The 16,935-nt window shown below is 30.0% G+C and overlaps 1 protein-coding gene across 1 annotated transcript; it reads left to right on the forward strand.

The window, feature by feature from the left end:
* Window positions 1-12,423: 12,423 nt before the first annotated feature.
* LOC122515413 (charged multivesicular body protein 6) lies at window positions 12,424-15,150 on the forward strand. The gene is made up of 4 exons (XM_043632741.1): window positions 12,424-12,689; window positions 12,780-12,889; window positions 12,967-13,373; window positions 13,466-15,150. Exons 1-4 carry the CDS (start codon window positions 12,582-12,584, stop codon window positions 13,510-13,512), a joined length of 672 nt encoding a protein of 223 aa, XP_043488676.1. The 5' UTR covers window positions 12,424-12,581; the 3' UTR covers window positions 13,513-15,150.
* Window positions 15,151-16,935: the final 1,785 nt, after the last annotated feature.

The raw sequence follows: 16,935 nt of genomic DNA on the forward strand, positions 1-16,935 counted from the left end.
AAATACACGACACATATACACGCACGCACACGCATACACACACACATATATATAAATATATATACACAAGGAGAAAAGAGAGAGAGAGAGAGAGAGAGAGAAAGAAAAAGCACGTCCGTGAGACAAATGTATTATCGCGAAGAAGCGGTTAAACTTTAATCGAACAAAATGGTTTAGTAACAAAAATATAAAAAATAAAAAAAAAAAATAAAAACACAAAAAAGAGATTAATTAAATAAAATAATACGTTGATAAAATGTATTAGCATGCATACAATATATGCAGGTATTAATATACACGAATGAGAATGTATACGTATATATATTCGTATAAGTATATACGTATACAGGGAAAATAACATTACCGGTCGTCCGCAATGTACAGAACATTAGAGTCAATGCCGTAAAGTACGCCGATTTGCTGATTTATTTGACACGATAAATGATTAAAATTAATAATGAAATGTGTACCCTAAGAAAATTTGTTCGCGTGAGAGAGAGAGAGAGAGAGACACTGACGTGTGAGAAAAAACGAAGTACAAGAATGCAAGAATGCAAGAGAGAGAGAGAGAGAGTATGAGTGAAACGAATGAAAGAAAATGAAATCGTGCACCCCGTAAGCATGAGAGAGGATGATTAAAAAACGTGTGAGAGAAAAACTGTGACGCTACGTTTTTTTAGAGGGGGGGAGAGGGGGCTACGCACACTACGCGCGTCATTATTAGCATCGCAATTAACCGTAATAAATGCTTTAAAAAAATAATAATGCAGATTATATCAAAGGAAAGACACAATTGTGAGAGCGAAGTAAAAGAAATAAGGAAAGGGGGGGAGGGTGGGATAAAGAAAACAAAAAGAGAGAAACAGAAGGGAAGAATAATCGAAGAAGATGAATTAATGTATCTCTCTCTAGCCTTTATCTAAAGAGCACGAAAAAATATGTCATCGTACGTGAACAATTTTGATTCTCTTTTTGCGCCAATCTAATTCGTACTAATCGACAACATGCCGAGAATGCGTTTTGAACCTTTCGATCGACCTCCTTAATCGTCAATTTTTTGTTTCATTACTACTTTCGTTATTAGCTCTGCCCTTACGTCATTTAATGAATCATCATCATCGTTGATGTCGATTTTTATTGGACGATAATGATTATTATTATTATCGGGTGGGGGAAACAATAAATAAAAAAGGAACGTGTGCTGTTTCGTCGATCGTCGAGAGGGTGGAATAAAAATGGACGAGAATAAAAAGAAGAAGATTAAGGGATATATATTTTAAATTCGTGGGACGATTTACCAACGCAGAGATATTATTATTCTTATTCGAAAACACAGGGTAAACAAAAATAATGATAAAACACGGAAGATGCTTTTAAGATCGGGACGGTAATTTCGTGTCGAACGAACCGAACGAAACGAAACGAAACGAAACGAAACGAATGACTAATGAGAACGAATCACAAAGAGGGGTGGGGATAGGGCGGCCACACACACACACACACACTTTGTTTTTTCTTGTGCGCGGGATGTGCGCGCTTCTTTCTTGTGCTACTAGCAGGGAGAGTGGGAGGGAGGGAGGTAAGAAGGAAGGGTGGAAGGGAGGGATGCGAAGTAAAATCAAAAAAAATAATAAAAAAGAATAAAAAGAAAAAACAGACAAAAAAAAAAGACAAAAAAAGGAAGGAACGAGTCAATTCTTACAAACGTTAGCAATACTTCAACACGACCACAAAGGACAGGATGAGAATGTGGGATAATAAGTGGGGGAAATAAATAAAATAGAAGACTTAATCGAAAATATATATTTCGCGGGTACACTATTGGTATTCTCAAATCCATATGAGCACGTATATGGGAATCGTGCAAGAAAATAATAATAGTTGGTATACAATGTATGAATTGATGATCTGTGGCATCGACCAGCCCAAGATTAAATAAAATGGTTTTATGATCCTTTTTTTAAAACGATTTATTCAAAACTTATGAATGATAACATTATGAGAATGAGAAAGAGAGTCAAAGCAAACGTTAGTCTCGTGTTAGAAAGCAACGATCAAGAATTAATAAAAATTATTCATCGTTCGATAATTATTGTATTGAATTAGACAGGTCGTAACGAAAATGAGACTAAACAAGTTGCTCTTATAAAAGATAAAAAGAAAAAAATAATGCAGTATATCGTTTTGGAAATTCTAAGAGTTGATCATAAGAAAATAAAAAGACTCTTCTTATTCGTTTCTATGGAAACAAATTGAAGCTTTTGAGAAAAACCGAGTATGCCCGCGAGGTCAGATTCGATACTTTGCGATTCTCGATTATGAAGAAGAAGTAGTAGAAGCAAATAAAAATGAAGATTATATGCATTATATAATATACATATAACGTATATACATATTGAAAAAGGGTTATTATGATCAATTATTAGTCGAAGGAAAAACAGGAGAGGAGATGAATCGAATTTCGAAGGATGAGATCGAAAGTGTACGTTGTGGTGGAAGACAAAAGCTTAGGCGAAAGAGAAAGTCGAAAATATATTATGTGAGTGCAGTCCACGCGGTTTATATTTATAAATAAATTAATATTGAAATATTATACTATATATATATGTGTATATGTATATATGTATATATATATAAATATATACATATATAAATATATATACTATATAAATAAGAAAGAAACAAAAAATATATTATGAGTATACAAATATAAATAAATAAATAAATAAATGAATAAATAAATGAATAAATAAATAAATAAATAAAAAAAAAAAATATATATATATATATATATCTATACATATAAATATAAAAACGAAATAAGGCGCGAAAATAAAAGAATTATAAAGATGAACAGAGATATTGAGAGATATTGTTTTATGCATTTGTATATATATAATTATTGATGTTTTAAAAGCTAATAATATTATTGTACTGTAATTTTTTGAATTACCACCGATTGCGAAAGAAAAAGAAAAGAAGAAGAAGAAGAAGAAGAAGAAGAATATTAAAAAGTATGACGGAAACGTAGACGAGCGGCAGAGACAAGTAGTTCGATCCGAAAGATGGCTACGTCATAATCATTTTTTCCAATCCTTTTCTACAAAAGCACTTCGAGCGAAGAAGAGAAAAAAGAAGATGAATGAATGAATGAGCCTGGGAAAGAATAAAATCGAATGTTCCGTCGATTGAGAGACTCTGCCGTTCCTCGTACGGTAATGCACACGTATATGTATATTCCTATATACACACAGGACAAGTGCATGTATATACATCTAGATAACAAAATAATTGAATTACCCATAATCGAAAAATAAATATATACGTCAAGAAAGATAGATAGAAAAAAAAAGATAAAGAGGAAGGAGAAAAAGTTAAAGAGAAGAAAAGAGAAAGAGAGAATAATGGAGGTATCACAAAAAGGAAAATTACGGGAAAGGCGGCGTTAATTAATAAATTAATTAAATAATTACACGTGTCTCTCATTACAATTCCACGACCCGAGTATACTGTAATATCACGAGGTCACGAATTTTTTCAAATGAATAGCATATTTAAAAACGGATATAATAACAAAATAAAAAAAATAAACGCACGCGCACGCGCACGCAGCATACGTACATACACGGAGAACATATATACACATACACACACACACACACATTACATAGAGACATACGATATTATATACATACATTTTAAAAAAAATATAAAAATTAAGCACATCAATAAATATCGTCTTATCGTAATCATCTGCGCGGCCACGAAATTAAAGACGAGCAATTGAAATGATTATTTAAACGGATACAATTCTAATCTCTCTATAGATAAAGTCTAAAAATATAAGCAAACAAATAAAAATATATAAGCTACTCAAACAATAATTCCTTGTATCTGTTTAATTAATTCTTTAATTTTATTTTTGTTGATATTTGAAATAATATATATATATTATCTTTTGGATCTTGATTATTCATTTTTATTTTATGAATTAAAAATTATTTTATTAAAAATTAATAAATAAGACGTTATGTGCATGATTATAACACAACGTATACGGCTTAGTTATTATTATATTTTATAAAAAATATTCTTTAAGTTCGCATATCAAAAGAAAAAAAAAAGAAAAAGGTCGTTCGTTCATCATACATTTTATACGATAAAAAAAGCAATATCGAGTAATAATTTAAATAATAAAAAGAGATCATTGAAAAATATTTGAAATTATCGAAGGAGGGTATAAGAGAGTTCATAGATATTCGAGAATCGAATATGTTTTTACGTATTCATGGCAAATATAGAATACTAATATTATATCTGAGTACACAAAAAGACTCTATAGGGAATACTTGTATTATCCATGTTGTTTAAGTATAATAATAATTATCTTCGCTTTGCCTAATCCAAAAGACAAGAGAAAGATGAAGAAAAAAGAAAGAGAGAGAAAGATAAAGATAGAAAGAGATGTGATTTTGCAAAGAAGAGAAAATTTTCGTCCCCAAAGCTTGACCCTCTTTCGTGATCAGCACAATATTATAACGCTGACAATTAAATAATAATAATAATAATAATAATTAATAATAACAAATAATAATAATAAATAATAATAATACTAATAATAATAATACTAATAATAATACTAATAATAATAATACTAATACTAATATACATATTACTAATAATAATAATAAAAAAGAGAAAAAAAAAAAGAAACATGTTTGTAAGAAAAACTTTAGAAAGTTAAGCGCGAAAGAAAATGCCTAAAAAGTTATCTCGTCACACGGAATTAAACAAAAAAGAAAAAAAAGAAATAAAAGAGGTAAAAAAAAAAATAGAAAAACCTATACAACACATTGACACACACACACACACCCAAACACGTACATCAGCACGCATCAGCACACATACACACATCGGCATTGAGAAAAGAAAGAGCACGTATCACCAATTCGTCAGATCGTTCCTTCGGTCATATCCTAGCACCCTTAATACACTAATTATACTACCGACGCCATATTCGTATCTTGATCGCGAAAATATTTACTTACTCAATTAGAACCGCTAGTTTAGCAGGCAAAAATATTTATCGCGTCGCGATAACCAAAGTGGGGTTACACATATTTTCCCGACAAAAATGTTTTTTCCCTTTTCGGTTTCCTCAAAACGGATGGAAAAGCTGATTAATGTTAAGATTGAATGCACACGGGTGCGGAGACAGCGACAATGGTGGGCAAAATTGACGACTACTACTCATCCTTGTTGCGGCCATCCTCTTATTATATCCGCGATGTTAATAATGGGGTTACGAAGGATTGAAGAAAATGCAAAATAGAGAGAGAGAGAGAGAGAGAGAGTGAAAGTAAAAGTGAAAGAGAGAGAGAGAGAGAGAGAGAAGGAACAAATGAGAAAGATAGAAGAATGTAAATGGGGAGTGTTATGTGTGTGTGAGAAGGAATAAAATACGTTAAGAGAATACGTAGAGAAGCAAAAAAAAAACACAACCAACAAGAAAAATTTCAGATAAACACAAAACTTAAAAGAAAGATAAAAGGAGAGTCCGTAGATAGATAGACAATTTTCGAAGCAACGTTTCTTATTTTTTTTTTCGGATTAGTCGTGTGGTAAGAGAGGAAGAGCATGATATGTGGCTAAACGGAAAAAAAAATTATACGTTCGACTTGATCTAATAATGATGTTCGCGAGAAATGAATTTGGGACCTCTCAATTGGATTTTTGGATCGATCGGTTTCACACCCCAGTCATTGTAAAACGTTAATCGATCGATCGGAAACTAAATTCGGTCCTTTTTCGATTCGCGAAAAATATATATATATTGCAAGATTGTAAAATCTCGTAGGAGAAACTTAATCCTACCGGAAGAACTATTTGTTTTTATCTTTCCGTTTTTTTTTTGTTCCTTTTTAACAAGCTAACACGAGAGTTTAACGGCGACATTTTTATTGTCTATGATACGCGTTATTTCTTTTTTTTAATTTCTTCTTCTTTTTTCTTCTCTCTTTCTTTCTTTCTTTACTTTACTTTCTTTTTACGTTTTTATTATTTGTTGTTTTCCGTATACTATCTTGTACGTATTTAAATGAATTATTATTTACAAGTTATAATCTACACATTATTTATCGTTATCGTTAATTATGTATTCCTATAATTATTATTATCTCTCATCGTTTATATTATTATTATTAATTATTTACTATTTTGATTTGTATTATCTCTGTCAATTTGATTATAACGACATTTTAATCATGTTTCTAATTCACGTTCGTCCGTACGGGAAATAACATTTTCCCCCAATCCCCTCCCTCCCTCAATCGCTTCATGGCTTTTTATTTGGATTATTTAAAAAATTAAGGAAAGACGAAAAGTCGAGAGAATATTCGTTTTTTTTTTGTTGCCGACAAAAATGAAAAGCAATCCCCAAGAATTCGTCGTGGGCTCTGTGACGACATATTCGATCTTCGCTTATGAAGGAACTGCATTGTACAAATCATGAAAGATGCACCTAACACGGTGAAGGAAGAATAGATCTGTCTCTAAGTTAGCTTGTATTTAAATAATTAATAATAATAATAATAATAATAAATCAACGGAGCCTTCCGACTTTTCGGGGAAGAAAGAAACACAGACACACACATACACACACACATACATATGAGGATATATTCAAAATATAACCCCAAGATGATATGTATATACATTATATATATATATATATATTTAAACTAGACTTTATATATATATATACATATATATACATATACATATATATATAAGTATATGCACATCACTTACAATTAAATAAAAAAAAAAAAAACACATACAACATATTATTCATATGTAATAATGTGTAATTACACGTGCACGCGTTCAAATGCGCACTTACGTGCAATCAGCAAACTGTTAAATATTCTTCCTGCATAATACAAGAAAAAAAAAAAACTTTAAAATAAAAAGAACAAAAAAAAAAAGGATAAAAAACAAAACACAGAAAGAGGTAGAGAGTGAGAGAGAGAGAGAGAGAGAAAGAGCGACTGTGAGAGAGAGAGAGAGAGAGAGAGAGAAATAGAGGGAAAGAGAGCAACGTATTAAAAGCTCCCGACACTCCTCTTTTTTAACCATCGTACAGTAACGCTATTAAATTGCATCGTATTACGATTGAATTATAGATTTTATCGTTATAAAATCATTTTAATCGGATTGGTTTATTGTCACGATGTTGTGTTGTTGGCCGATAAAACTCGTAACACCACCTGTACGTAAAAGACACCTTTTGACGAGAGGAACGTGTCTGACGAGGAAACGTGTCTTGAACGATAATTTCGTTGTTTATTATTCTTTAGAAAAAAAAAGAAAAAGAAAAGAAAAAAAAAAGAGAAAAAAACTCTATTTAAAAAAAAAAAATCATTCTACGGATGTGTGTGTGACATTATTTTCTTATTCCAAACGAAACACCCATGTTATAACGTTTTAGCGCTTTCGATCTCTATTACTATCGACGAATGTTAACAATAGTTAATTGTTAATAAACAAACACGAGCGACAGCAGCATGATGACGATACGCAATCGCAAATCGATTTTTTAATATGTTCGATGATAAAAGAACGCGTTATTTTAACTAATAATTATCGATTTGCAAAAATTAATTTAAACGATTCATATATATATATATATATATAAATAAATAAAATATCTCTATCACTTTCTTTCGCGCGGTACCCCCTGTTGTAACACTTCAACGATAAGTGAAAAAAGAAACAAAAAAAAAATAAAGACAGAAATAAAAAAAAAAAAAAAGAAGAGAGAAAGAGAGAGACGAGGAAAAAAATTGTATAAAAATAATATATCGTTGAGCTCTGAGGATGCGTGTTTAAGATTACGACGACGAAAAACGTGTTAGTATGTTCGCTATTCGTTTTCACGTCAAAACCAAAGGAAATACACAATTCTATCGATAATTGCGTAAGATTTCGTCTCCTCGCTCTTCAGTGCTTTTTTTCCAAGATAAAAAAATGTGTTCGTCGATTAAAATATATTTCGCACTGAAAATAATATCGCTATTTTACCTATATCGTATCTCGTCGAAGAAATAACACAAGAAAAAGAAATAATACGAAAAAAAGGGTGCTTACGCTCTCCAACCAAAAACCCACCACACACACCCCCCCACCACCACCACCGCCCAACCACCCCAATTTTGGGTATAATTTTGTGTGAGATTTAAAAATAACAAAAAAAGGTCTAATCGAATATCATGATAAAAAAAAAGCGCTTTTAATATTGTAATTTGTTTTTTATATAATTGTCTAATAATATGGGTATGTAACATAATTTTTATACATACGTGTATGTGTGTGTATAATACATATACATATATGTATATGTTCGATACGCAATAGTACGAGTTTATTCTCGAATTTTCAATTAGGCATTAAGATCGCATTAATACAAAAGAACCTGGCTCTAATAATAAAGTTTACAGTGATGAGAGAGCATTGTTATGTTAATGTAAAGACTGTTCGCGCAACGTCACTTAACGAATGATTTTTTTTTTTTTTTCCTCGGGTTTTATAACCAAGATAAGAAATATGCGTATACTAATTTGTTTTCTCATTCGTTTTTTCAAATTAACATATCAAAGTAAAATCTATGAGATGTAAAAATCGTTTAATATATTTTAGCAGTACGTCCGACGATTTAAAAACTTCGTTGGTTTCACGAGTTAGATAAATATTGTTAATGGAGACATGTGAAACATGATTCGACACCAGTTTTTTATGTTATATCATATTGTTTCTGAAAAGAAGAAAAAAAAAAAGAACAAGAAAAATACACAGGGCGTCCTCGTTTTTTAATGGTTAACGTGCACTATCTCCTAAGATAAGAAAGATACGAAATTTCTTTCTGGACAATAAATGGAATAAGAATGAAAAAGAGAAGCAAGGCGAAGGAATTAAAAAAAAAGAAAATACATTGATCGGATTATTCTTTTTAAATCTCTATAATGTTCTCATCGCAGAATTTTATCATAATTTCGTAATTTATGAAATTAATTGAAACACTTCGATCGCTCGCAAAATGAATTTTTTTTTGTTGCTTCTCCTATCGCGTTGTTAAATCCGTGTTCCGATTTAGTTTCACGAAAAGAACAATTAAAAAAACGCCGCATTATTTTTCCGTGAAAAATTGTTGTTATCTTCGCAATTATATGAAAGCTCTAAATAAGTAAAAAAAAGAACAAAAAAAAAAAACAAATAAAGTATATTAGTTCTGAATAGATCACGATAATCTCATCGCGATCGTTAATTTTTCTAATTTAAGTTTATCGATAAAATGGTATTTCGCTATTATTTCATCGATAATAATAGACGATATTTATTATTAGATGAAAATTTAACTAGAAATTCGTAAAAACTTCTTCCATGAACATTTTCTTACGATTCTGTATAAGAAAAAAACAAACAAAAAAAAACCCCCAAAAAAAAAGAAAAAAAAAGTTCGTAGAATAGAGGGAAAAAAATTTGCGAAAACGCGCACGACGATGATAAGGTAAAAATAAAAATAAAAATAATATCGTTAATCAAAAAAAAATGGTGAAAAATAATCACTGGTTTCAAGCGTGGCTTCGTATCTCCATTATCTGTGGAAATATTGTACCATATATACATATATTATAATAGATATTTGTTAAAGTGGATCATTCCTCGTAATTATTTGTGCTGTTAACAGATTGGAATAGAGCGCGGACAAACATGGCACAAACACACTCTAACATATTACACACGATCAAAGAAGCTTCAATTTATTCCGATTATTCCGTAGAGCAAAAATGAAAAAGTTATTATTCTCTATACGATGCGCAATGCAATATGGCGAAGAGAGTTTAAAAATAAATATGATAATAAGATGATGTTAATCTAACTAGGCAGAGCTACGTAACGACGAATAAACATTACTTTTTGTTTGTTTGGATAATTTGCAAAATCTTCAATGAAAAGAAAAGAAAAAAAAACGAAAGAAAAAAAAAAAAACAACAGAAAGGAAAGAGCAGTATTATAATAATTGTACTTTATACTTTTTCGATGAAAGAGATATGTGTTAATAACGCGATGCGTTTGGTAACGTTACGAGAGTTCTGTTAGTTTTTCGTTGGGTCTTACCCTTTATGAGAAAAAAATGTAATTTCAGAACACCAATATTTAATATCAAAGTGGCCGAACATTTTGTATACAAACTACGTTATGGATGATTCCGGGACTCTTAATCTCGTCATTCACATCGACAATTAAGAGGGAGGAAGACGAAGGCTGCGTTTATTAGTGGATCGACAATAGATGGTAAAAAAGGTGGGGAAACAAATTTTTGATATTTTCTACGATGGCTCGCATGGTAAAAGGTAAAAATGGGAAATGCTAAGAAAGTAGGAGGTGGAAGGTTTAAGATGAAAATAAATCGAGGATTTAAAAAGCGAATGAAGGCTCGGCGTTCTGACACAGCTTGCAATGAGGAAACTTGCAATATAACAAGCAATAAATAAGCCACTTTTAATTCCATGTATATTAAACAATTATGTGGATGCTTAACGAAATTTATTGAATTAAACAAGCAAGCCAACAAATAAGATGAAATACCAATTTTACATATTCTTACTAATCGTAAACAATTACAATACGTATAGTGACATACTAAATTATACGATTATGTATCGATTTATCGATTTAAAGGAACAAAAAAAAATGGTAAATAATATTAAACGCCTGTGAGCGAGCAAGCGAGCAGATGGTAATCTAATCTACGTAAGTACGTAAAAATTTCAATTTTACACTACCGATAATAATGATATAACGATAAGGATATATAAGATATATGATGATTTATAATAATTATAACGTTGTACAGAATATTTATGAAAGGTTTGCTGCTGGCGAAAGAGTCGCGCGATCATCATGCGTATATTTGCGATGATTAACGAAGAAGAAGAAGAAAAAATAAGAAAATATAGAAATGTGGGTGTGCGCGCGCTAGTCGAAAGAAATAATACAACACTTTTATTGAACATTTTTCAAATAGATCAATGTATTCAAAGGTGATCTATAATGAATAATTGAAATGCATTATACGCGAGTTAGGAAACGCGCGGCTCTCTCTATCCAAAAGCGGCCAGACTATAATGAATGTTTTGTAAGATAAAAGCAGAACGATCGCAGTAAGAGAATATTGGGATCGCGTGTTCGTGAGAAATGTATAGTCGATAGAATTTCCAGAAATTTCGGAATGAATTCGACGATGCCTTTCTCGAACGCATGGAAGAAGACAGACGCAGCTCTTTTTCCCGCGAAAAATACTAGACCGCTGCGATAGAAGAATACGCCATTCAAAATGGCCCCGACAATGAGATTAATAATAATGGGAAACGAAATATGTAGGGACAAAAAGGCAAACAAAAGAAAAAAGAAAAGTGAGATATTTACGCGCCGCGGTGTGGCGAGAGCGAGGGCCGATAATCTAATTAATTGTGTATGTATACAGATAAAAATAAATATAATATTGCGATTATAAATATTAAACTCTAATAAAGAATAACAATATTGTACCCCTCTGTACATATAAATATATATTATAATACGATGATTATTACTATATGATTTATTATAAATATGTATACGCATGTATATATATATATATATATTACATATACACATATATACGTGTATATACATAAATATAAATATATCTCATAAATTCGCAAGATTATGTTCATTATTGTTTACTTATTATCATCGTCATCGACATCATCACTAATATCATCATCATCATCATCATCATCATCGTCATCACCATCGTCATCGTCATCATCATTATCATCGTTATCATCGTCATCGTCTTCATCATTCTTCTTCTTCTTCTTCTTATTATTATTATTATAATTATTATTAGTTTTATTATGATTATGATTATATTAATTATTAATTATTATTATTATTGTTATTGTTATTGTTATTACCATCATTATTATTATTATTACAACATCATCATTTTCATCATCACTATTATTGCTATTATTATTGTCATCATTATCATTACCATCGCCACCATCATTATTATTATTACTATGATAATATTAATATATAAGAGAAGGTTCACAACGTGCCGTGTGTATGTGGGAATAAAATATATAATATAATAGACATTGTTCAATTCAACATATCATGTCTGTTCATTTCTTTCCTCTCTGTAGTAGATACGATCTAATAATAACGTTTATATTTATTATTTGGAGATTAATTTATTTGATTTTTCTGGCAAAACTCTTAAAAGATTATATAAAAAATAATTTAGGTAACAAAAAATAGCGAGTAAACAAATAATTGACGCGTATTTTTTCATTTTTATTTAGCCACGTTTGTATTTGGCGCCACTGCAGCTATTAAGTTGGTATTTCGAGTATCGATTAACTAGAGGGCGCTTCGTTCGATTGTCTTGTCATGACAATGAAATGTGTTGTCGTCGTGGTTGTCGAAGATAGTGAACGATATAAGGATATGATATTATATATAATTACTATATGTTGATTTTATTTAAAAAATTGCAAAAGAAGAAAGACGATATGGGTATATTTTTTGCTAAGAAAAAACCACAAAGTCGCGTTACCGAACAGGACAAGGCTGTCTTGGTAAGTATCTTACGTCAAATTATTCTAACCTCAAAAATCGAATTTTTGTACAAATTAGTAAGGTTCTCATATTTTTATGATGTTTTTTAGCAATTGAAACAAACTAGAGATAAAATCAAACAATATCAGCGTAGGATCGAACAAAATCTTGAGAAGGAACGACTCTTAGCTAAAAAACTTATACATAATGGACAGAAAGAGTAAGTATATTACAATCTTAACAATGATACTGTAAATTTATCATTTATCTCATAATCTTATTTTAAAATTATTATAGTCGAGCCTTACTGTTGTTACGTAAAAAGAAATTCCAAGAGCAAATTCTTTCGAAGACCGATGGTCAGCTACAAAATCTGGAAACTATGGTACACGATATAGAATTTGCACAAATAGAAATGAAAGTTGTTGATGGCCTAAAAGAAGGAAATGTTGCATTGAAGAAGTTGCATGATATCCTTAATATTGATGAAATTGAAAAAGTTATGGACGAAACAAGAGAAGGCGTGGAGAAACAAAGAGAATTAAATGAATTGTTGTCTGGTGAACTTACGCAAGAAGAAGAGACAGATATAGAAGCAGAATTAGATGCTTTGTTGAGCGCAGAAATAAAAGAAACTACACCAGAAGTACCGGATGAAATAACACTGCCAGAAGTACCTACAGTATTACCAGAAATCAGGAAAGGTAGTTTCTCTTATTGTTATTATATTATATAATGTTCCAACAATTATATTAATTTAATAAATATACTATTCTTCTTTTTTTTGTATCGACAGAACGCTCGAAGGAAAAATTACAAGAGGCAGTTGCTTTAGAAGCATGAGAGACCAATGGGTAGCAGGAGTGAAACTTCGACTACCTCAAAACTATTTAAAAGTTCTTTGTACATATGTACAGTGTATAAACTTAAGATTTTAGCTTTAACGTTACCAACATTTAATTGAAAATTGTGAAACTGCTTTTATTGTGAGTCTTTTAAATTATATATACATATAAACTATTACTGTGGATAATACAGTAATTAAGCAGAATATGTGATGTTGTAAGGGATAAGATGATTATCGATGAAATTACATAACTTTTTATATATAAAATAATTTTAATTATGGGTATGTTAATTATAATTACATATCCTTATAATTACGAGCTATATTTCGTTTTGGATTTTTTTAGTAAGAAATGTTTAAAGGTCGTTAAGAAAATTATTAATTTACAAAAAGGATAAGTTCATTATCCTCTTCAATTATAATTTTAATTGTTCCAACAACTGAAATAATTTTAAAGAGAAAAGGAAAGGAAGTCTTATTTTCTTATCGTATTAAACTTATCAGATTATATCGCAACGTTATCGATCTTTCCAGATGAATAATATCTTATACACTTGTTTGTACGTTTCACGTGAGAATATATCTATCCAGAATATTGTGTGTAACTGTTCATCTAAAGAATCTTAAAATAACAGTTTAATGGAATGAGATAATAGATTTCGATAAAGATTCGTTCATATATGAAGTAAATTTAAAAGTTTTTCATTATTTGTAGATATAAAATAATATTTAATTAAGTGATTAAGAGAGCAGACAAAATTGTTCGAATTCCTGCATCTAAAATAACAGTACGTAGTAAAATATTTTTATACAAATTGAATGACATACAAGATTAATATATGAAAATAACCCGTTGACTTATAATTTTCTAATTTTATTATTAAAATCATTATTTATTTCTTTCGTTGTAGCTTAATACGTGTAATTTATGAATTTACACCATTCATTAAGTAGTGTGAATGTCACGATGTTTCGAATGATGTCACAACCTGTTAACAGTTGACCTAAGTCTTTCTTACTAATCTACATAATTAGGGAGGTGGTGATATTTTACATGACGCCAGTCGGATCGATTCTTCGACATATTTCACGATATTTCATACAACAGTGTTATCGATTTAAATTAAACGGGAAGTTTTTTAGTCGGTGAAATAAACCATAAGATTCATAATTGAATCGTATCGTTTAAAATTTGAGAACAATCGTCACATTAAAAGATACGATTAATTTCAATCAATGCAACTATCATCGATCATTCGAGAACACGATCATGAGATATCTAGCGCCAATAACAAAAGCTTATGTACAATTTCCTGATGGCAATACGTAATAGATAGTAGTAGATAAGGAACCATATCCCAAGGTTAACAAACGTTAACTGCTTCGACCAAAAGAAGGTACTAACGTTTTAATAAACGCTTGTATTTTATATCATGATAACGCTGATTTTTATACAATTTAAAAAAATCTTTACGTGATAGTCAACGACTCGTATAGCAATTTCTTCATTAAAATTATGTAATAGATGTTCTTAACAAAAATTCGAGCATATAGACCAACAAAATCAAAATTGACTAGACATTTGTATAAGGATACATATTATGTACATACAATATACGTATTTGTCAAGATCATTATTTGCACTGTGATAATTCGTCTAATTCGTTTGTAAAATATTTGTACAAAAAATCATAGCCTTCTCTATGTTTTTTCTTTTTTTTTTTCTTTTTTTTTTTCTTTCTTACAAATTATGGACCTGTCTTCTAAATACGCGCTGTCTTTTATCCTCTTCAATTATTTAATGTTAACGTGTGTTACACACTTATTATTACTTAACACTTAGCCAACCGCGCGCGCGCCACAGTCAACTATACTCTTGCCATCGAGTATTTTTCTCAAATAAGGTGGACTAATATTCATTATTTGAAATCAAAGAAATCTGAAAATGATTTAAACGATCAATTATATTTGACGGTAACAATTTCGTATTTATGTTTAAGTAGAAAATGTTCGTGTCGATAGTTGCAAATAATTTCAGATCAAGATGACTGATAATAAGAGAAAAAAGAAAACTCGTTGTTGATACGTTCAAAATGATCGATACTCGAGCGATTCACTAAGTGTTAACATCGTAATTCATTAATGAACGGTCATCATCTCCGAGGAAAAACAATTGTCCTCCATGGAAATATGAATCTTTCGTACAAAACGTAACATCTTCAATAACATTGATATTCCTAACTCGTAGTATGTCTAATTAGAATTACAATGTGAACGGAGGTGTGTACGGATAATTGAGCATGCGTATTCAATTGCTTTACCATCGTCGAAAATAACTTCAATTACATAGATTCAATAAGGAAAAATCACGTATTTTCTTCGAACTGACTTACATACGAATGATTAGAAACAAATTATTTATTTAAAAGTTCTATTGTTCTTCCGATTCTATATTTTTCTTCCTGGATGAATTGTCGTCAACGATAATCTGACGTTCAAAATATCGTAAAAGACTTTAATTAGACTATATAGATAAACACGAAGAAGATAAAATTGTTGTTTCCGGCAAAATTATATAATCATAATCGTTAAAAAATCGATAGTTTCTCTAAACGACGTTGGTAGCCCAATACAGGAAGTGAATGACTAGTATCATAATATATTTGAAACGTCATGACGACATTACCTATACGGATCAGTAATTCTATACTTAAAACCGGGCGACCTTCATTAGTCAGAAAGAAAAAAAAAAAACATTTTTGCTGTCTTATTCTTCTTCTCATTTTATCACATATATTATTATATTTATTATATATTAAATATAAATTCTTAGGCGACGAACAAATTTTATGAAATAATACTAAAAAAAAAAAAAGAGCATAGAGATAGGATTTTATAAGAAAAAAATATATAAAAAAAATAACAATCTAATAATTCAATAAAGTTATCGATATAAAAAAGTGAAAAAGTTTCACTTTAGTCGCGTGTTGGTTCCACGTGCCTGCTTTTTTTTCTTTTTTTTTTTTATTTCAAGCACGTTTTATCATCGTTGCTATCATACATCTAGCGAGAAAAAAAATTGTATATGTTAATAAGAGAATTATGAATTTTTCGATGAGAAGAAATTGTAAAATAAATTAAAATACATAATTGCTTCGAGATATTACATGTTAAGTTATAATATTGATAAAAATTTAATGACGGATATCTCGAATTTTTGTAAAATCGTAACCACCTTTCTTAATAGTTGAATGTGTCTATTTTAAGAATGACATTAAAATTTCCGATAAACTGCAACAACGTCACACGGATAAATAACTTACCATATTAGTCGTTTAAATAGCTAAACTTAGGCAAACATGTTTTTTTTTTTTTTTATTAAGACTTTTATCATGATGTAACTTTTTATTGATAAAAAA

This window comes from Polistes fuscatus, unplaced genomic scaffold (assembly GCF_010416935.1).
Source record: "Polistes fuscatus isolate 324 unplaced genomic scaffold, CU_Pfus_HIC Scaffold1, whole genome shotgun sequence".
Lineage (NCBI taxonomy): Eukaryota > Metazoa > Arthropoda > Insecta > Hymenoptera > Vespidae > Polistes > Polistes fuscatus.

Bases quoted from the DNA above. Each gene is read 5' to 3' on its own strand.
- LOC122515413 (XM_043632741.1), top strand. From the start codon at position 12,582: ATGTTGATTTTATTTAAAAAATTGCAAAAGAAGAAAGACGATATGGGT. The intron at 12,890-12,966 runs GTAAGTATATTA...AAATTATTATAG, and splicing joins ATACATAATGGACAGAAAGA to TCGAGCCTTACTGTTGTTAC. The intron at 13,374-13,465 runs GTAGTTTCTCTT...TTGTATCGACAG, and splicing joins ATTACCAGAAATCAGGAAAG to AACGCTCGAAGGAAAAATTA.